This window comes from Papilio machaon, chromosome 13, assembly GCF_912999745.1.
Source record: "Papilio machaon chromosome 13, ilPapMach1.1, whole genome shotgun sequence".
NCBI lineage: Eukaryota > Metazoa > Arthropoda > Insecta > Lepidoptera > Papilionidae > Papilio > Papilio machaon.
The window spans coordinates 7,605,698-7,628,546 of NC_059998.1; the positions used below are offsets into that span (position 1 = coordinate 7,605,698).

Sequence of the window (22,849 nt, forward strand, 5' to 3'; positions counted from 1 at the left end):
GATAATTTTTTTTAAATTTGCATAATTTAATTTTATATTTGTTGGAGTAGTATAATCTGCTTAGACGCTGAGATGTGCACTGGCTGTTTTAGTTTTATGAAAGTGTACGTCAGTCATGTGACAAGTATATTTATTGTCTTTCAAGAATAAATTTTCCCATGTAAACGTGTGTTCTTCATCAATATTAACAGAACTTTGTAAAAATAATAAAAAGATTTAATATCGTAGATATTTATACAAATAATATAAAACAATTAACCTCAATAATAAATTTATTACAATTTAATAAATAAATGAACAAAATTGAAAGTAAAACCACATTCTAATATAAATTAAAGTGATTTTTATTTTGGTTCTTTTTTTTAAAATTGCAATCTTAGAACATTTTTAAACATTCCTTTTACTAGAAAATAATAATTTATTATTGAAGTTATGTAGAAATTTTGTAAAATCATTAAATAATAATTTTTACTTTTATATGTACGTGAAAGAATTGTTAAGCTTTTTACTGCTTTCAGATTAAGTGTAGAAAATCTACACTAATACTTTACTTAAGTAGTCACACTCTGAGTGCAAAACTTTTAACTGTTGTAAATAGATATTTTTTCTCAAAAAGCTAGATCTGTTCTTATTAAATTTAACGCTTTTATAAAGCACTTATTTCCTATATAATTTTGCTCATTTATTAAATTTACAGATTTTTTTTTAAGTTCTATTGCATTTTGTTAGAATATAGTAAAAAATATACTAAGCTCTTAAATAATTAAATATTTTTAACATATCATTGATTAAAAAAATCAAAATTGTATGGAAGTGACGAAAGATTTGAAATTTTCACTATATTTCTATATATTTTGATGATTTTAGTCAAGATATCGTTGATTGTAAAGTTTGTGTGTAGTTGAATCTCGCATTATTTTTTATTTGCTCAATTTATTGTTTTTTTTTTTTTCAAGCATTGCAATAAAAAAGTGATGTCAAAATTTGAGTTGTTTCAATTTATTTACCCTCTTCTTGTAACTAAATGTCACTATAAATATAATAATAGCGAGTGTATTCAGCGTAAAAAAACTAAATTAGTACCTTTTACATTATGTATGATCTATTTAATGTTTCTGGGAGATACCTTCTAACATACATCCATCCATACATACATAAATCTAAACATTCTCATTTATAATATTACTAGCTATCGCCCGCGACTCCGTTCGCGCGGAATTATAAAAAACAATAAGTATCATATGTTTTCTTCGAGACTATATTCTACATCTGTGCCATATTTTATAGAGATCCATTGAGCTGTTCTGGAGATATATAACAAACATCCATCCTTCCATAAATTAAAAAAAAAATCGAATTGTAAAAAAAAAATTAGTTTAATTTCTTTTTTTTTAATTTTTGTTTTTTTGAAAATTATAAATGATTGTTTTCTTTTCTTTTTTCACTAAATTTAAAATTAATTTAATGATAGGGGGAAGGGATTGGCTCCTGAAACATAGGGCTTTGCCCTAGTTCAGGAACCAAGGCTTCCACATAATTGTGTATATGAGTGTCACAATAAAGCAGTTATTTATTTATTAATTTAAACATTCGCATTTATAATAATAGTAGTAAGATTATTCACTCACTGAGTAATCGTGAGTCTTCGTTGCTGGAACTTTGTCATATAATTACTAAGATAGGTTTTTTTTGGGTCAAAGAAACAATTTTATGCTTGATTTTTATTTATTATTTTACAAACAAACATCAAAACTACATACAAACTATAACTAAACATGTACTAAATTAAGTATGCATTAAAAAAAAACAAACAAAATACATCCGTTTAAACCTTCTATTACTATGTTAAGGAAAGTAAGTTTTATATTTTGTAAATTATATTAGGTCCTTACATATGAAATTGGCGTTTTGTATGGGAGGAAAAAAAGTCGAATATTTTTTAATATAATATATTTAATTAATCAAAGTATGAACCATTATTTTCTATGCACTTTTGCCATCTCATAGGTAGTTCATTGATCCCTTTACTAAAAAAACCAGTCGGACGGGAATCAATAAAATCTTTGAAGACGATTTGGACTGCCCCATCGGAGTTGAATTTTTTCCCTTGCAAGAAGTTATCCAAATTTCGAAAAAAATGGTAATCTGTTGAAGCAAGGTCCGGGGAGTACGGAGGATGTCTTAGACTTTCCAATTGAAGTTCTTCTAATTTAGTAGCCGTCTGTTACGCAGTGTGTGGTCTAGCGTTGTCGTGAAGCAGCAGTGGCGTGGAGCGATTGACCAGCCTAGGTTGTTTAGCCGCTAGCTTTTCCATCATGGTTTGCAATTGCTGACAATAGACATCAGCCGTAATAGTCTGGCCAGATTTGAGAAAACTGTAATGAACAATACCGGCACTAGTCCACCAAACGCTTACAAGTAACTTTTTTGGGGTTAATTTTCGCTTGGGGCAGGATTTGGCTGGCTGGCCAGGATCCAACCATTGCGCTGAGCGCTTCCGATTATCGTAAAGAACCCATTTTTCATCACAGGTAATGATTCGGTTTAAAATACCTTCATTATTGTGCCGGTTTAGTAATGTAACGCAACAGTCGACGCGCGTTTGCCGGTTTGCTTCAGTCAATTCGTGAGGTACCCACCTTTCAAGCTTTTTAATCTTCCCAATTTGCTTCAAGTGAATTAAAACAGTTTTATCACTAACATCGCAGCCTGCAGCTAACTCGGACGTGGTTTGCGATGGATCCGCTTCCAAAATAGCCTTCAACTCTTCATTATCAACTTGAGTCTCAGGCCGTCCACGGGGCTTGTTTTGCAGATCGAAATTTCCAGAACGAAAACGTTGAACCAAAAACGAACTGTGTTTTCTTTTGCAACACGACCGCCATACACATCATTCACCCTTCGAGTCGTTTCCGCAGCACTAGTGCCACCGTAGAACTCGTACTCGTAAATAATGCGATATTTTTAGTTTTCCATTTTGTAAAATGAGTGACGCAAACAGAAAAAAACAGAAGAAAAAAAACAAACGAATGACGGTCATCGAACCACAGATACATGAGTCTATAGCTGTACAAATTTGAATTTGGAATTCCTTACCAAAGAGGAGAAATTCGTGATTAAATTGGCCAGTACGAAAAACGCCAATTTCATATGTAAGGACCTAATATTACAAATTGTAAACAAGAAAAAAATATTACAAATACGTTACTTTAAGACTGACATCAACTGATACAAAACTATGACACATCTCATGCCCAAAAAAAGGGGTAAGTAGAGATGAAAATTTAATTAACTTACTAACATAATTATATCTAACGTAATTAAGTACTAAATACAGATATAATCCTAATCTTTAGCTAAATAATTATTACACCAAATATACTATGAGTGTATGATAACATGATAGTCTCCTAAAATGTATTCAAAATGTCTCCTTATCAATGCTTTGAAAAGTAAGCATCTTAAAATATAATTTGATTATTTAACATTTCTAATTAAAAAAAAACAGCTGTGAATTCTTCTAGAACTTTAGAAAAATAATAGAAATTACTTTGTAAAGATCTTTTTTATAGCTTATACTTAAATTTAAACATATTCCAAGATTTTATATAAGATAAGGGAGCAAACGAGCTGCGGGAACATTGAGGTGTACATCCACGTCCATAGACATCTACAATACGAGATGAACCATAGATACGTTGCCTTTAAGATGTTACGCTCGCTTCTAAGGAAATCCCAAAGTTCCCTAATGGAACCTAAGAAAGAAGAACCCTAAGTGATAGCTGTTTGAAAATATTTATTTTCAATTTAAATTAAATAATAGAAATAACTTAACATAACAAATTATGAATATATTAAGGAATAGTTGCATTATAAATATACAATAAGGCGGCGTGACGTCGCTTACAACGGAATATTGTAATTATAATTAAATTAAATTTACATACAAAAATGTATACAAATTTGTATGGATAACATATTAGCACAGGTGGGCAGAGTTAATCGAAAAGTTAACTTCGTTAAACGTTAAATTCTCGAAAATTTAAAGTTAATCGTTAAAAGTTAACCATATCAAAATCATCCTGCTTTTGGCGCTGAGAGAAATAGGTAGAACAAGTTAACAGATGATCTTTTGATGACACGAATTGCACATACCTTTGTAAATTGAATATACAATTTCACACTTATTGTTGCGACAATTGTTTCACTATATTAATTTCATTATACATTCTCTAACACATTAACTCGTTCGTTCACCATTCGAATCACCGACAGTCGCCCAACATAGCTGATCTTACGAGCGTGGCGTGGCGCATAATTTAAACAAAATGACAGCACGTCTCTAAGATTTTAATTTAACGATTAACGAACTAAATTAACGGAAGTTAACAAAAGCGTTAACACTTTTTGAAGTTAACTTTAAAGTTAATCCGTTAAGCAAAGTGTTAACTTCGTTAATTAACGGATTAACGAGTTAATGCCCAGCTTTGCATATTAGATAATACATGTGTTATTATTAACTTATTAAAGTGAAATTATTCTATTTTAATATTACAAAAATACTATTATAAATTCTACCAACACTTAAAAAAAATATTTGTACCCATACATTTAATATCTAACAGTGAGTTTTCACTGTCGAAATACTTACTTGTACAAAACATCTCTATATCTTTAAAGAGAAGAGGAAATATATGTTTTGATACATACATTTAAACAATTAAGTACAAAATTAGGAATACACGTTTGTAAATTTTCTGTAAAATCGTTAAATTGACGTAAAAAACTAACGAATCATGTTATTGTGGTTTGTTAGTAATAATGTTTTAATCACAATATATTGGGTCTTAAATATATGAACCAAAATAATAAATTGATGATTTTAAATTTTTTTTTTATGTTAAAAACTACCTCTTAGTTTAGTTAACAACATGTATTAAACACACATACAAATTTACAAGTGTAAATGTGTATTTTTTACTGAAGTAAAAGGTTATATGCGACTATTTTCCTGTATGGTTCAAACTTTGAGAACTTCTGAAAAGATGTTAATTTAAAAATTGGCCTTTTTTCATTAGAACTATATATAAACATAATTATTTTTAAATTAGAACCTTTATTAGATACAAAATCCTTATTTCTTTAATCAAATTATTTAATTTCAATTAAGTTTATAATAACGATATAATTGAAATAATAATTAAAGGAAAATTATTAACTTAAATATAACTCAAAATAGAATATTTTCTTTGAGTTGCTAAATAATATATGAAATGAAATGAATTGGTAAACAAAACTGACTGCTTCCAAACAAAAATCAAACTTATTCTAATGGTAATAAAGTTTAAAGTAAAAAATTTCTTAAGTCGTGTCACTGAAAGTAATTTCTCTTCTTTCTCGAAACTCTGAAACATTAATGATTTTTTTTGTTAAAAATTTATACTAAAAAAGATATACACATATTAAACTGTCTTATTTTTCAAATTGTTCTAATTATAAAAAAAAAAACAGAAATAATATCTAATATATAAAATTCTCGTGTCACAATGTTCGTTCCCGTACTCCTCCGAAACGGTTTGACCGATTCTCATGAAATTTTGTGAGCATATTCAGTAGGTCTGAGAATCGGCCAACATCTATTTTTCATAACGCCCCCCCCATTTAGTTTTTTTTTTAACTGCGCGCGGACGGAGTCGCGGGCGACAGCTAGTAAACAATGTAATTCTATTATTAGACAAGGTATAGAGATATTTACCTTGTATACTGTTCGTAAGAAACAGTATTCTCATCACAATTAGACTGTTTGAGATCCAGATATATTGATACAGTTGCATTCACCATGTTCACGGTTTGACTGATGTTGAAAAATGTTAAAGATAGCCGTATCTGTCTACTTTATTTTTGATTCTGTGACCATTTCTACAAAACAACCTAATCGTGGTAAGAATCCTATTTCTTACGAACAGTATTTAAGTAAAAACCATGAAGTTTAAAGTTATATATATTTACCCTGTGTCAGCAGGGGAGAAGAAGAATCCCCTGGGCTTGTTGTGTGCGTGCGCGTGCGCAGCTGCAGGTGAGCCGGGACACGCCCACTGCGCCCAGTAGTCACCCGGCAGTTTCAACAACAGCTGCATCACCTGGAAATTTAGTTTATTAAGATGAATCCATTATTTACACTATATATTATTCACATTCGTATATTTTTGCAAAAAAAAACTCTTTCATCATTCTTCAATCTTTGAAGATTCGGATGAAATTATAGTATGATTTTTTGATAGAAAAAAGTTAAAAGAAAACAAATTTTATGTTATTTGTTCCGTGCATTATAACATTATTTTGAATTAATATTTAAATACAAATATATGTGGTAAAATTTGTATAAATGGAAGTGTATAGTCTCTGTCTACTTCTGTAGGTTACAGATGTGAGTTATATTCAGTCCACTACAAGGACAGTTTAGTCTATCCCTGCTTCGCTGAGCTGACTCTCGTTTGACACCAAAATTGTGCCTTGTATGTTTTTCCTTTTTTTTTTACATGATTACTTCCTTCTTTTTGTGGTCGGCTAAAAAGGTGGCAAACGAGCAAACGGTCATCTAAATTCGCCGAAATAGCGAGGCGACCGTTGCCCATTGACATATGATGACATACATATGCCGCAAATAATGCGTTGCCTACCTTTAATCAATGGAGAAGGGGACGCACAGAAAGAGATTTCCCCTACCTATGCGTCCCCTTTTCCACCAAATCCATTTCCCATCTCATCCTTTCCTAATAAGAAAAGATTGTGAAGGGAAAGAGGACTAAAAGTCCTCCAGCACCACACTCATCAGATTGTACTTAGAATTACTTCCACTTGAAGCCTATCTTCTGTAAGGTTGTTGTATTTCACTGAGCGAGGACAATTCTTGTAACTGATGTTTGACGTCTACTGTTAAAACTTTTTTTGGAACGAAGTTCCTTATCGCGCGTTGTGAAAGGGGGCTAGACGGAAAATATTCTTACGAAAAGTTGTCACGACACTTTTTGCTATAGTAAGGGCGTCGCATGTTTCTCTGTCTGTCTCTCTCTCTCTCTCTTATAGAAAGCAAGCCAGATATTTTCATTTCTATTTCGCATTGAAGTGTGGTGTCGCGACTTAAAAAAAAAAATTATTACAATTCCTTCACTAATTAATTGAAAGGAACTTCGTTCCATCCGAGTGTCCCAACACACCTCTCAAGTTTTTTTTATCTATATTGTAGTAATATTTGTATAAGGTATGAGATATACTGACGCTGAACATGTGTGCAGTAGCGCTGTACATCTCTGCTGCACCACTGGCCAGGCCATAGCCAACAACACCTGGTGCAAACATCTTCGCCAAGTTGTCTATACCCATCTCACACTCTGGACTCTCTGACACCCTGAAAATACAAACAATACTATTTTAAAACACAAAAAAATGGACATATATCTTTTAGTATAGTTACAAATAAATTAGATTATATCTATGGGTCCTATCATCAACCTGTCCTTATACCTATGGAGGGTCGGCACAGTATGTATTTCTCCATACATCTCTATCAGCCGTCATATCTGAATGTACCCCCTTCTTACACATCCTCTTTCACACAATCCATCCATACTTTCTTTGGTCCTCTACCTTTATAGCCATCCACATTCAATCTCATTACTTTTTATCCTATGTATAAGGACCAAATTAACAAATAGATGATTTTTATTTTTTTTCATGTTAAAAGCTACCTCTTAGTTTAGTTAACAATAAACACTAAAATCCAATACACATTTTACGTATGCAAATGTGTTTTTTTTTTTTTGCTAAAGTAAATGGAATTATGCGGCATATTTTCCTATATAATTGAAACTTTGAAAGCGTCTCCTGAAAAGTTATCATTTTTTTTTCCTTATTCATAGAAACCATAGAAATTCAATTATTTCAAAAAATAATCCAAAATAAATTGATCAAAACCACCATATAAAAAACCTTAAGATTTAACCAATACTGACTTCTGCAGATGCAGCATGAGGAAGGCGAGTGTATCTCTGTTGGGTTGCGGAAGCTGCGACAGCGCGTGTACAGCAGCTGCTGAAGCATCAGGCTCCGGCAGACGAGCCGCACTCACGAAGTCAGTCCAGAGCGCGGACGTCACCAGCGGCTCTCGCAAAGACCGCAGGAACTCCTTCACGCAGCCGCACACTGTGTGAATATCTTCTCCTGACAGCTGCGGGGAGCCGCAACCGCGCAGGAAACGTTCCTACATATAACATTCACATTATACCAGTGTTTCCCAAAGTGGGCGATAACACCCCCTTGTAGATAATTCTAGAGTTTGTACCACTTGTATACTCACGAGACTTATCCCTAAGTAGAGTGTTGCCAGTCTCTTTAATACAAGAATAAAACTATAAACACTCGACATTGGCCCAATCCGCTGAGGGAGAGCCATAATCAACAAACTGAACTGAACTGAACACCCCCTTGGAGGCGTTTGAAAACTAGGAGGGGGCGATAAGGGGCCCAAAAAATGGGGACCATTGAAATTAATTAAAGTAATGAAACTGTGGTTATTAAGTTTTAGAGCTGAATATAAATTAGGGTATTCTGGAATATAATTGATTTTCAAAGGGGGCGGTGAAAGAAATAAGTTTGACAATCACTGTTTTATACTATTGTATAACACTATTCAAATATTACAGCCGCTCGGAACTTGGTGATGTAGTGACCTTGAGCCGTCAAAAATAATGAAATGGTGTATAAGATCAGTTGCTTTAGTAATGTTTATTTTATGTTTATATAATAAAATCGAGAGCTATAAAGATGCATTAACAGTTACCTGCGACTTCATCAGCGAAATAATTAAAAAAAAAACAGTAAATCTGTATAAATGTGAATGTTTGGATGGATGTATGGATAGAATGGTTTGTTAGAAATCCTTTCCAGGATAGCTCAACCAATCTTGATGAAATTTGACATGAAAACAGAACATATTCTGCAAGAAAACTAAGTTTTTTTTTAAATTTCGTACGGACAAAATCGTGAGCGACAGCTAGTATATAAGTGATATTTGCCTTGAGTCGTTTGACATCCTTGTCGAGTGCACAGACACGGTAGATGCCGCGCTCTGTGAGACCTCTCCTCTCCACCTCACTGATGCAGTGCACCACCAGCGCCGGCACCATCGGGGCACTGCTCGGCGCGTACTCAGATATACTGCCTCCCTCCTGATACATATTATCATCATTAACAAATACAAATATACTTTATTGTACACTATTATGGAGAAAATACATCAGGATTTTCACAAAAAGTCTTATTACTAAGCAACGATCTGTCAAACTTTAGGTAGAAATTAAGTTAAGTAAACCAAATCAGTAGACTGTACATAAACAGTGAAAATAAATAAAAATGAAAATAATACAACTAATAATAAAAACAGAATAATATAGTAAGTAAATTCAGATATGACAGCTGATAGAGATGTATGGAGAAGTACATACTGTGCTGACCCTCCATTGGGATAAGGACAGGTTGATGATGATGAGAATAAAATAATACAGTATTTCAGCAATTCCACTATATATATATAAATATAATACCTTCATGAGAATGTTGATTATATTATAGCCAAATTAGAGCTAAAGACAATGATGTTTCTTACATCTATATATATAAAAGAAAGTCGTGTTAGTTACACTATTTATAACTCAAGAACGGCTGAATCGATTTGACTGAAAATTGGTGGGCAGATAGCTTAGAACCAGGAAACGGACATAGGATAATTTTTACCCCGTTTTCTATTTTTTATTCCGCGCGGACGGAGTCGCGGGTAAAAGCTAGTTTTTTATAAAAGATTCAATACTTTAACTGCATCGAATAGAGAAATATCAGGATTTATTGTCATATATTTCAACAAAACTGAGATAAAAATATATTTTTGTGGAAAAAAGCTCGACCGGTCATAGATGTATTAACAGTATCATAGGAGATAATATATTTTGAATGCTCATCCCCTCTACTTTATACCTGATGATGTGGAGCTCGTCCAGGAGGTACACAGGGCAGCGGCAGCAGCGCGCGGCACTCGGGGTGCGCCTGCGCACGACACCACTCGCACTTCACTCCCACCTTCGCGAACTTTATACTGTAACAATACATGCTACATTTTAACTAAGTAATATGAATCAAAACTAGTTCAAAACGCCTTTCTTACCGTGGGTTTACTGAGAAAAAACCTCAGTATAAAATATATCGTCATATTATGTCATCATTGACAAAATAGAGATAAAAATCGTGAGAGGTGTGTTGGGACACCCGGATGGAACGAAGTTCCTTTCTATTAATTAGTGAAGGAACTGTTACATCCCTTGATTGCACTCTATAATGCACACCCTAGCTATCTTCCTGCCCATCCAGCATTCCTATAACCTTTATATACTTCTCATCGCTACCCGGCCCAGTTAGTCTCATCCCAGCATCCTATCTATCCGGACGGTTGTCCAAAAATTAAATATAGTTTTTTTTAAAAAGACTTCATACCCGAGGCTCATAACAGAACCAATGTTTATTCTATGAATAAAAAACTTAAGTCTTCACAAGAAGTACATTTTATTTCTATGAATTTTCGTTATATATTGTCACGTCGTTGCCATGGTGAAGTAGCGCTCATTCGTCGTTAACATACTTACTATAGCAAAAAGTGTCGTGACAACTTTTCGTAAGAATTTTTTCCGTCTAGCCCCCTTTCACAACGCGCGATAAGGAACTTCGTTCCAAAAATATGTTTTTAAAATGAAATTTTGGCCTCAGAAACCAACGGTTAATGAATTCGTTTTTCATCTCACTTCAATCACCAACTTGATCATATCAATATAAATGTTATTTTTTTAAATATTGACAACGCCATCTATCAACAAAATAGTAAAACGAGTCAAAAACATCATCTCTGCATACTCCACAGTGTCGTAATGTATCAGTGTAGAGCAGAGATTCTCAAAGGGGTCGATATGGACCCCAAGGGGTGCTTGTGTTTTGGTGTCTTTTTCTATTGACCTAAGTCAGAATGAATAATAATAATAATTGATCTTAAAAGTAGATAATTTGGCCATTTTGGGTCTGTGGTAACGGGGGTCATTTGTCCAAAATAGTTTAGGGGTCCTTGGTGTAGAGTATACTGACGTCTTGCCGCAAGGTCCGCACGTCTCACGCTTGTAGAAGTTCTTGGCGACGAAGTTGTGTTGCCGGAGACGTGCGCGAGGTGAGGACACCAGCGAGGGTGTGCGCTGTGGCGCTCGCGCACTCTGCGTCTGCGCACGCACTGGACTGTCTGATGTACTCTCGCTCTCTGCACACATGTATACATTCTAAATAGACAAATCTATATATATAAAAGAAAGTCGTGTTAGTTACACTATTTATAACTCAAGAACGGCTGAATCTATTTGACTGAAAATTGGTGGGCAGGTAGCTTAGAACCAGGAAACGGACATAGGATAATTTTTACCCCGTTTTCTATTTTTTATTCCGCGCGGACGGAGTCGCGGGTAAAAGCTAGTAGTAGATATACTAAAAATCCTTATACACAAATCTAAAGCTTTTAAAGACAAAAAATATAATGTATTAATAAACAATATAACAAGATTCAAACCACAACTTATTATAACTAGGTAACAAGTCGTTGATTAAAATCTAGTTTGACACATCAGCCAGTAATTTGAAATTTCTTGACTGACAATTAAAAATTAAGTGTTTTTAGGGGATTATAACTTTTTTGGGGGATTTGAGTCTGTATAGGATGTAGAGTTGAGCGTGAATGGCTCATGAGCTAAGCACTCGAGTTGCAATTTACAGATCTTAGGTTCGAATCCCGACATGTACCAATGTATTTTTCAATTATACTGTGAAGGAAAACACCATGGTGTAACCTATACCTGCACTGGATCAGCGTGGTTGACTATGACCTAGTCACCCCTAAGTAAAGATAGACTCTGAGCCATATAGTGGGGACATGAGCTGATGATGATGGGTTGTATGAAGTGTCTCACCAGACTTGGGTGGTGCAGAGGGTGCAGGTGGTGGTGGTGGCGTGCAGTGCACCTCAATGGGGTGGTGACGCGCGGAGGACATACGCGCCGGTGACTTGCGCGGCGGAGGACCTTCGTCGCTGCTCTCTGATATCGGTTGCTGACCACAAACATATGTCACTTATAAAGCGGTTACCAACCTCGTGTCACTTAAAATACATTAAAATCATGTCTAACCCAGAAAACTTGTGACTGAAAATTTTTGTGTATTCAATTTTATAATAAATTAAAACAAAAAAAATTAATTATTGCAAATTTTTACACACCTGGAATCGTGTTTTCCATATTAACCTTATCTCAAAAGAAAACTGATTAACTCTTTAAGATGTATGATTAACTTACGAAGTTCTGCGGTGGCTTGAGGTCCTGGCAGGTGGGTGCGCGCTCCAGCGTCAGGGTGGTGGTAGCGGTGGCCAGCACCTTGCCACTCTGCAGTTCTACTGTCTAGGAATTAATATGGACATTTTAATTAGACAATATACATAAAGCCACAATATAAATGTACGGAAAGATTTGATAATTAAGGTGATAAAAAGGAATACATTTTCACCTATTAGTTCTCCCTATCTACTAAGGCTAGGGGAAGCATCCACAACCTGTATTGCTAATTTCTTTTTAAATAGATCAAGTTTTTAGTTGAGTTTGGCAAGTATAAAAACTACTTTTAGACGATATAATTATATTAGATAATAATACAACTATGTATTTATGTGTTACCTTGGCAACCGAGGATGAGGAGGAGCGTCTCTTCTTGTTGGGCAGCTGGTCCCTCGCCGCCCACTGGCCGCGCTGCACCCACGAGCGCCGCGTTGACGCCAGCGACAGGTCCAGGTCGTCCTCAGACCGCGAGTACGACATCTCCGAGAGTAGTGTACCTATACATATGTAGATTGTTAGCTAAACTATATATAAACTAGCTGTCACCCGACTCCGTCTGCGCGGAATTATAAAAAAGTAATAAGTAGCCTATGTGTTCTTCCAGACTACATCTGTGCAAATTTTCATTGAGATCAGTTTAGTCGTTCTGGAGATACCTTCAAACAAACATCCATTCATCTAAACATTCGCATTTATAATAGTAGTATGATGGCTATAGGAAATAGACCTGTTCCTCTTCCCACCATTATTGTATAAGGAAAGGATGGAAACGGGAAAGTGGATTTGACAGAGGAGGTATTCATAGGAAAGGGAAATATTCTGTGCTTCCTCTCCTCCGTCAATTAGAGGTTGGCAACGCTTCTGAAATTATGGATGTCTATGGGAAGCGGTCCCTTCGCTATTTCGGCGAATTCAAGTTGTAGCTCGCGACTCCGTCCGCGAACAGTTAAAAAATCTTAATAGGGGTATGAAAAATAGATGTTGGCCGATTCTCAGATCTACTGAATATGCTCACAAAATTTCATGAGAATCGGTCAAACCGTTTCGGAGGAGTACGGGAACGAACATTGTGACACGAGAATTTTATATATAAAATTATAAAAATATATCGAACAATTTCTTATCCTAACCATACAAAACATTTGTTGACTCCATCATTGTAATTCTATCTTCATATATATTTTTGTTTGTTCAAAGACATAGCTACTATTCGCATCTTTTTAAATAACTAGTTAACATCCACTTGTACAAATTATTATCAGAGGAAATAATACAGACTGTTTCCGAAACAGAACGGACATAAATGATAACTTTGTTCTAAAATGTTTTAAATTTTATAAATTTGTTTTGACACCCACTGAAGGATCAAATTTATTCACTTACGCTATTCAAATTCTTCAAATATGTGACAAACATGTATCAAGCAATTTGACAAACAAATAAAAAATTAATGCTTTATTGGGCACTTAACATATGCAAGCACAAACCAAAGTCCTAAAACCATTAAATTATTCAAACTTTCGTGAGACATTATCACTAACTTATATAGAAACGGCTAAAACACTCACGTCTATGTATCCGGTGTCGTCACCGACTAGTTTCGAGCCCTTAGGGGGCCCTTTATCAGGGTGAGTGGGACTGGTATTATTTCGCGGACGTAGCCCGTCGCTCACCCTGATAAAGGGCCCCCGAAGGACTCGAAACTAGTCGGTGACGACACCGGATATATAGACGTGAGTGTTTTAGCCGTTTCTATATAAATCCTAAAACCATGCTCACCAAAACTCAATCAAAGCGTTACCTGCCAATACCATGCGGTCACTCTTAGTAACATAAATAATACCACCTAAGAGCTCACCAGTGGAGTTGAGTTCCGGCACTCCTGTCAGCTTAGCATTGTGATCTTGTTGTGCAGTACCATTCAGAAAGGCCAGCTTCTGTAGTGTCTCGTCATTTAGCTTTGCACGATTATCATTGAAGAGTAAATCTCTTGCCATATCTAAAAGTTTGCTCTGAAATAAATAATACATGTCTTACGATTCTATTTACACACTTGTTTCTGACTAATGCCTGTTGGATGCAGTGCATGAAGGATTGAGAAGTGACAACTAAATTAATGAAAGATAGATCAAAATGAAAGATAGATCAAAATGAAAGAAGAAAACCTATCATAAAACGCACATTGAATGGCATAAGGACAGGAAATGGTGGTTGAAAAACCATATTAAAAATTAAAATTGTACAAAAAATTACTCAGGACTGATACCGGACTTACTTAAACAGACTAGTCTAGTTTACTCTTTTATTACAACTAGGTTTTGTAGTACTTAACTTTTGTTGCCTATGCTCTGAAAATTCGTTATAATGTAATAAACCTACCTGTTCGTTGTATTTCTTCAGATAAATATTCTTTTCCCTTTTCTCCCCGTCTAACATTTTTCGTACATGTGCAAATTTGGCTTCAGATTTAGTAAGAGTGCGATGAGCTTCATCCAACTCCTTCTGCAGTCGTACTGCCTCTGCTTCTGCAGTAGCCCATTGATTCATTACCCATTGCATTTGACTTAAGAAGGACAGGAACGCTAAAAAAAAAGATATTGATTCTTTAAGTTTGGATAGATGGTTATTTTTTTATCATGTAATTCAAAAATGCAGGGTTGAATGTGGAGTAGGGATATATTATAGCCTGGAATAGCAAATAGGCTACTATTTAAGTTATTTTTTTAACTCCGCTGAAACAGGTTTGGGCAACAGCTACATTGTAGATATCTTTTCAAGGTAATGCTTCTCATCTATTTATTTTGGAACACAAATGGACTAGATGTTACAAACGTAGGAACATTATTCATGCGGATTTCCAATTAGAATGTTTTAATTTGAGTGAACATAGCACATTAGATGTATACATTATTTGGTAGAGATTATTCATTATTAAAGTTCGTTAGGGTAAGTTCGAAATAAGCTGGATGGTTCAAGAATACTGGATTATTCAATATTACTTAAATTATTTTAAAATAGTATACGAACGGGATATGTATGACCTTATTTGTACAATGAAGGTAGTTGAAATATTACTAAGCGTCTTTCTATAATAAGCAGACAATCCATGAGTAATTTATTAATTGAATGTTATTTTACAAAATGCAAACATTATTAGTACTTACATTCTTCTGCAGCTCCATCATTAAGTACATTATTCAAGCGATTTATATCATCAAATTGGGCAACTAAAGAAAGCGCAATACTCCCGGAATCCGAGTTATCTGAACTCATTTTGATATTATCTTGCATTTAATTTCCACTAAATAACAGAATTACTAATCACTTTACAAGTAATATACATAAACCGTATTAATAACATAAGAATTACGAATTAAAAGTTTCAAACAGAAACTATGACAAAATCAAATAACGGCTGTCGCCCTGTCGATTTCGTGTTGTCGATTCCGTTTCGTTCGTTAAACACAACCATAGACTACGTTACTAAATGTCTATTCCATTTGGTACACAAACTAGGTGTTTATTAAATTAATTTAAAAGTAAGAATTTTTAACTGAGGCAATTTAAGTTGTACTTATGTTGTTAGGTCTGTAACCTACTTATAAATAATTCTAATTAATGTGTTTTAATTTTGACAAGAAATAAATGATAATAAATACAATTTTAGAACGATAATCGCGAAACCGTTGACAAAACTTTGACATTTAGTTTAGCCTCGGACATTAATGCCAGAATTTAGGGAATTTAACCTAATTTGGTGGTTTCCTATGCTTTTTATGGAAATTACGAAAATTTAAATTAAACAACTATTGGTCAAAAGGGGATTTTCTTCAGATAATCATATTACCTCCTTGCCCTTCTCCCACGTGCGGTCAACGAACAAGGCTTTATAAACCTTAATGTTTAGGCTTAGAAAAAAAATATTGTCATGTTTTGTTGTGATTAATTTGCCGAGAAATCATTAGTTTAGGTTTTTTTTTATCTTAAAAAATTGTTGCATTTAACATTTTTAAAAATAAATTGTGGCAATGGAAGAATTAAAGGTAGATTTGAATAAATCCGAGATCCATCTGGCAACCCTCTTTTAGGAATCGGGCCGCTCGAGGTCGGGCCGGGACGGGCAGATTCATCAGTTGGGATCTGTCAAAGCGCAATGACGTTTCGTTGAAGACGGTGGCTGCCGTGCGGATCGCGAAGTCTAACGTATTGTTAAAACATTAATTGCTTTCGATTCTTTGGCGCTTAAATTTGCGTCGCGGTCGCCATGGCGGACGACGAAAATAATTGTGAGGATAGTGCTGGTGATTATAAGGCGGGGGAGGGTCTTCGATTGCGGGGCCGCAAAGGTGCCCTGAAAAAGAAGAATGTTTACCTCGTAAAAGATCATAAATTTATGCCGAGGTTCTTCAAGCAGCCGACGTTCTGCTCGCACTGCAAGGATTTTATATGGTAAGTATGTAATTGTAGTTTTGCTCGAGTCTTACGAGTTCGTACAATGGTTTATGGGGAAATTAAAAATAGGTTATTTGTTTACGATGTAAATGAGTGCTGTTTCCGCGCAAGCCGCATGATAACACTGCTGAATCACTGTATTATTTGATATATTTGGCCCACAAAGCTTTTTCGGCCTATTACTAAATTAATTCAATATTAAAAATATACATTTAATTTAAAGCAATTAAAGTTTGTAAAACACTTAGAAGTGTTTTACAAACTTTAAATTAAGGCATATTATATATTTAAATTTAGGCATATATTTTAAATTAAGGCACATTATAGATAGTTTGCCTTAATTTAAAATCAAATAACTTATACAAGTATTATAAATGAATATAAAAAAAACATTGTTAAAATGCCTTTTATACTTGTAATACTCAAAGTATTATTTTTGTGCATTAAAATAATATTTATCAGTAATAAATATTTAACAATATTAATCCGTATTCATTCTAAGGTATGTATTATTAAACACTAATTCAATTTTAATTTAATTTTGATATCAATTAATTCATCGTCACCATTATCGCCTGAGGCTTACCGTGATTGGACCTCGGTTAGGTTCTGTAAATTTCACATTGCTTCAATTTGTGATATTTGTTTTTGGCCCTTTCATTCTATTCTCTAAATATTTTAAAGCCATATAATTTTCCATATGTGCTATTCAAAAACTGCTACAATGTTATTCTAATATAGGTTTGAAAACTTAAATCAATGATAGGATTACCATAACTTTTCATTGCTTTTACAAAATATATATTCTGTTTCTTTTATACATCTTGTAAAATAATTATTATGTTATTGTACAAATATCTGCAGTGGAAACACATTGTTAGCATGTATATAACAAATTGTATAACATTTTATTAAATAAAATGTATATTGTTGCACCAAACTTATGCAAACTGAAGAATAAAATTTTAAATAACTTTTTTTTTAATAGATGGCGCTATATAACATCGGAAACTAATGATTTCTTTTTATGGTCTATTATTTTGGTCCAGTTATTCAAAGCTCATAGTGTATCATAGCCAAGTCTATGACACGGTAATAATAATACCGTGAGTGAGAGAGATACAGTTATACCCAATTCCTGTGACGTGACAAAGACAGGGATAACTATCTTCTGTCCCTTTCTGCGTACCAGGCTTTGGGGTTTGTTTGGAACAAAGGTTGTCCCCTACAAACAACCTAGGTTGTCCCTAACAAAGTTTGACATTCGTGCTATTTTTCGAAAATTGTGAGTACTTAGTGGCTGTAATTGTGCAAAAATATTTTGATATTACAGTTTTAGTGAGATCAAGTGTATAAAACATGGTATACTGCTGTATTATTGGTTGTAAAAGCCGTAGTCAGCGAAAAGAGAAAAACATAACCTTTCAATCGTAAGTACTGAAACTACGCACTTATTCACATGTATTCATACAAAATAAGGAAGAAAATACAAACTAGTTGTTCTTTACAGTCTTTGTAATAACTAATATGTTAAAATACGGGTAAAATCAGCTAAAATAAAATAGTATTTTTCGAACATTATGCGCCCAAACGCAGATGTCATTTGTGTCAAATAATATACTGTAGATCTGGGAAACAAGCGGCCATATTAAACTTCTTTTCAAATTGGTTGGTTATTACCCGTAAAAATAATACCACCACCTTGTTTTAAAAATTACCCTGAATTTAGGGGAAATAAATTATAGTATGTATAATGTATATAAATGAAACAATTCACATTTTTTATACTATTTTCAACAGATTTCAAAAGGAGATTTTAATTCTGGTATATGCTGTGTTTTTAAATATTTGATACTTTCTTATCCCGTTGATTTTAAAGAGTATGCTTTTTAATTTGTCCCATGTAAATTTTGTTTCTTAGAAATTACAATCAAAATAGTTTAATATTAAGTAGTTTTACATGTAGTGTTCACTGTAATGATATACAGAGTAATTTAAAATTATATGACTATAATATTGGTATGTTTTTTGTAGCTTTTTATGAAGACTTCGTGCATATCGAAGAAAAATAGGACATCGTTTGAATGCTCGTCTAATGGACCTAAGACTGAAGAGATGCCGCGCTTTGTTGAAGCGGTACGCGGGAAAAAAATATCGGGAAATTCTTTTTTTGGAGTCACTCAAGACATCCTTGATTAAGGCAGCCGCCGATATTGACATGGACCTCGTTCGTCCTGTGATAGACGACTGGCCGAGCAGATTGAAGGCCTGTATTCAAAATCACGGATGTCATTTTGAATAAACTTTAGTGTCATAAGAATCTATGTTTTGTTAAGTTCATTTTGGTATATAAATGGTCACATAATGAATAAACTTGTTTCAATTATTTTATATTAAACATGTGACAGAATTTATGACCTGACTAAGTATTACTAAAAAAATCTGTTTACGTAATCTTAGTCACATAAACAAAAATTACGCATTGTTTTTTATATTTATTACGTTTATTAATTACAATTTAATTGGGAATATATAAATTGGTCTATATTAAATTATATCGTAATTATTCATTTTCGGGACAAAACAGACAACTGGTAACCCCAATCCTTTTACTTATATATATGTATAGTCTATAGTACTCTCTATCTGTCCCTTACGGGTGAACGCGCGTGCCATATCTATATAATTCTTCATCTGAGATCATAGCAAATATTGTATTTAAACTCCAAAGTCGCTTAGACCCCTTTTCCACTAGGCGACTTGCCATGCGATACTAGTCGCGAAAGTCACGTACACGACTTTTGAACAAATAGGAGCCGCGCGGTTTGTCGCGCTAGTGTAAAACTTAAGTATTTAAGAGTTTTACGCATGCTTTGATTAGGTCACTGTCATGACAAGTATGGAAGATAAGCACAATAGTGCCACCAATTTCTCTTGTTACGTTGCGGCCGTGGTAGCCTTAATTACCTATAGTTATCGCTCGCGACTCCGTCCGCGCGGAATTAAAAAAATACGTAGTAAGTAACCTATGTGTTCTCCCAGATTATGGTCTACATCTGTGCCAAATTTCATTAAGATCCGTTCAGCCGTTCCGGAGATACCTTCAAACAAACATCCATCCATCCATCTAAACATTCTCATTTATAAAATTAGTATGATATACAAGTTTAAAGACTTTAAGACTTAAGTTTTGGTTTGTTAAAGATCGCGTCTGGTTAAAAAGACCACGAATTCGGAGCGTTAAAAAATCGAATATGAATAAAACCTATCGGTCAAATAATAATTTTGCATTGAAATATTTTTTATTACTTTTCGAGTTGAAGTGGTCTGATGAATTGGAATATTCATTTTCCTATTTCCGCGAATGACGTCACCAACAATACGCCAGATGCAGGCACATTTATTGCAATGTAAAAACTGCCGCAGTTTTTACATATTTTAGTATTTTTTTAAACTAAGCTGTCATAGCCCGAAATAAGAGAGGATTTTTGGTTTATAACAAAACAAGAAAAAAAGACAACCGCTTTTAAAATATGATTCGAGAATTATATTTGTCATTATGGTTGTGCGTTTGTAAACTTGTGCGGGATTTTTTGTCCTCCCTTGCGTTTTAATTAACAGCGAAGTACTAGCTAATCTTACTAATATTGCGAATGTTTAGATGAATGGATGGATGTTTGTTTAAAGGTATCTCAGGAACGACTTAACGGATCTTGGTGAAATTTGGCACAGATGTAGAATATAGTCTGGAAAAACACATAGGAGAGTACTTCTAAAGTTTTTTTTCAATTCCGCGCTGACGGAATCGCGGGCGACATCTATTAAATGTATAATTAGCATTATTATTATTTTACTAAGCGTTTAATTTTCTTTATACTATTATAGTTTGAAGAATTTGTTTTCCATACAGTAGTAAGCTAAAATGCTCGGGTCATATTTTCTACTGTCATCGGCCCCAATAACAATTTAACGGGTTAAACCTTTTTAGGATCCGTCGGAAGACACAAAGCTTGTTCACAACAAAATTTATACAAATAGGGTATTAGAATAAGAACCAAACAATTGTAATGTAAAAAATCCTATTCAAATATTGCATAATGTCTTAAATATATATATTTTTTTGTATATAGCCGGATTTGTAGTTATATTAAATATCCACATAACAACTGAGACGAAGAATTTTGTGACAATAATTATGACTTTAAACAAGTTTAAGTAACGTTAAAATTATCATAAAAGTCTTAACACTTGATTTTATTTTTTTTAATGCAAGAACACTCATCTAGGTATTAAGAGTTACGTCATCGTATCCTGCGCAAGATCTAGTCCAATCTGGTTATAACTAGATTGTATCATTGCTTTTTGAGCGTCATTTGTCCTTATTTAATAACGTCTAGTTTAATTTTTCCCGCCGTCTATTAAATATGTTGTTTAGAATTCAAATAAATAAAGCTACACGGTTTTACGCAAGTTAAATTATGACACCCTGTAACTTGAACGACTGAAATTTGATGTGTGGAGTGTCATTCGAGTCTTCCCGGATTTGTATTCTTCCTGAGTGTTATAGGGTGTTTTCAGTGGAGATTTTTTTTTAATTACAGTAATTTCGTAAATGTTCTATAAACTATTATGTAGTAAGTATAGTTAAGACCGCATCACTAAGGCAATCATTGTCCTATCACACCCATTATCAAAGGAGATAAGATAAAAAAAATTATGTGACACGACTGCAGAAATTGCAATTGTTTTTTATGTAATGAAATGTCTTAGAATTGACAAAAAACGTTTCGTTTGTGTTTTTTCTTTTTTATTATGTGTCTATAATTCTTGTTATTACGTAAAAACCTAAAGTTGTTATAAAAGTTGTCTTGTGTTGATTACAATTAACAAAATTGGATCGAAACGTAGACTTGTCGTGTGGAAATACCAAGAATGACTATGATAAAGTTGCTTGGTTTGTCATATCATGTCTTAGTCATAATATCGACTTACCGTGGGTTTCTGAGACTAAAAACCCAATTTAAAACATACTAGCTTTTACCTGCGACTCCGTCCGCGCGGAATTAAAAAAAAAACGGGGTAAAAATGATCCTATGTCCTATTCCTGGTTCTAAGCTACACCAATTTTCAGTCAAATCGATTCAGCCGTTCTTGAGTTATAAATGGTGTAACTAACACGACTTTCTTTTATATATATAGATATAGATTTTTGACAAAGTTAATGACAGGGATGACACTATGTTTTATACAGAGATTATGATCTCAGAAAATAATTGTTGATTACGATAATTGGACGGAATGAACCGTCACTTCGTTTGTACGTAAGGTATACAAATATACAATTACAAAAAGTTATTATTATAATTTAACACTACTTCGATATCTTGTACCTTTTCTTTACATTAGTTTCCTTTAGTGAAATGAACGAGGGTGACATTATATTGAACTTTGTAGCGATCAATAGGGGAAAGCCTACTTATAGCAATGGACTGCTATGGCATATAACTGTAATCAGCCGTAAGTTTTCACTGCAAAAATCTGTACGAAAAATACTAAAAAGATAACTCAGTTTTTAATAAGATAATGAGAGGGACGATAGTAATTTTTCGTATGACAGTTTCAACAGTGAAAACCCACGGTATGACTGTGTATTTACATATACATTTGTGATAAGATGATAATAAAACAAAATACAATCGAGCCCGCATATTATCACATCCATTTACCGCATTAATGTGTCATAACAAGATTAACAAGTATCGTGGGTAAGGATCGGTTCTCACTCTCGGCTTTGTTTCGGTTTGATACACGAAGGCTAGTAATAAACAAATTAAAATAGTCGTTTCTTTTGTCGTAACACCTGTACAAAAAGATGTTGAACTCAACGTTTTCATTTAAATGCTAGTTATTCTACTTTTTAAGAACAAATTATT

The 22,849-nt window shown here is 33.7% G+C and overlaps 2 protein-coding genes across 2 annotated transcripts in view; one reads left to right on the top strand and one right to left on the bottom strand.

The window, feature by feature from the left end:
* Positions 1–5,371: 5,371 nt before the first annotated feature.
* Positions 5,372–15,882, bottom strand: LOC106709176 (rac GTPase-activating protein 1-like). The gene is made up of 13 exons (XM_045680545.1): positions 15,629–15,882; positions 14,844–15,046; positions 14,323–14,476; positions 12,804–12,961; positions 12,429–12,530; positions 12,048–12,186; positions 11,182–11,347; positions 10,030–10,147; positions 9,075–9,227; positions 8,013–8,260; positions 7,279–7,408; positions 6,010–6,140; positions 5,372–5,405 (listed from the first exon to the last, which is right to left on the bottom strand). The coding sequence occupies exons 1-13, from the start codon at positions 15,753–15,755 to the stop codon at positions 5,372–5,374; spliced, it is 1,863 nt and encodes a 620-aa protein (XP_045536501.1). The 5' UTR covers positions 15,756–15,882.
* A 699-nt stretch (positions 15,883–16,581) lies between these two features.
* The window catches only part of LOC106709219 (protein kinase C, brain isozyme), a 111,696-nt gene continuing 105,428 nt past the window's right edge, over positions 16,582–22,849 (top strand). Inside the window, exon 1 of the mRNA XM_045680779.1 lies at positions 16,582–16,913. Coding sequence (XP_045536735.1) covers positions 16,729–16,913 — 185 coding nt within the window. The 5' untranslated portion in view covers positions 16,582–16,728. The remainder of the gene's footprint in view (positions 16,914–22,849) is intronic.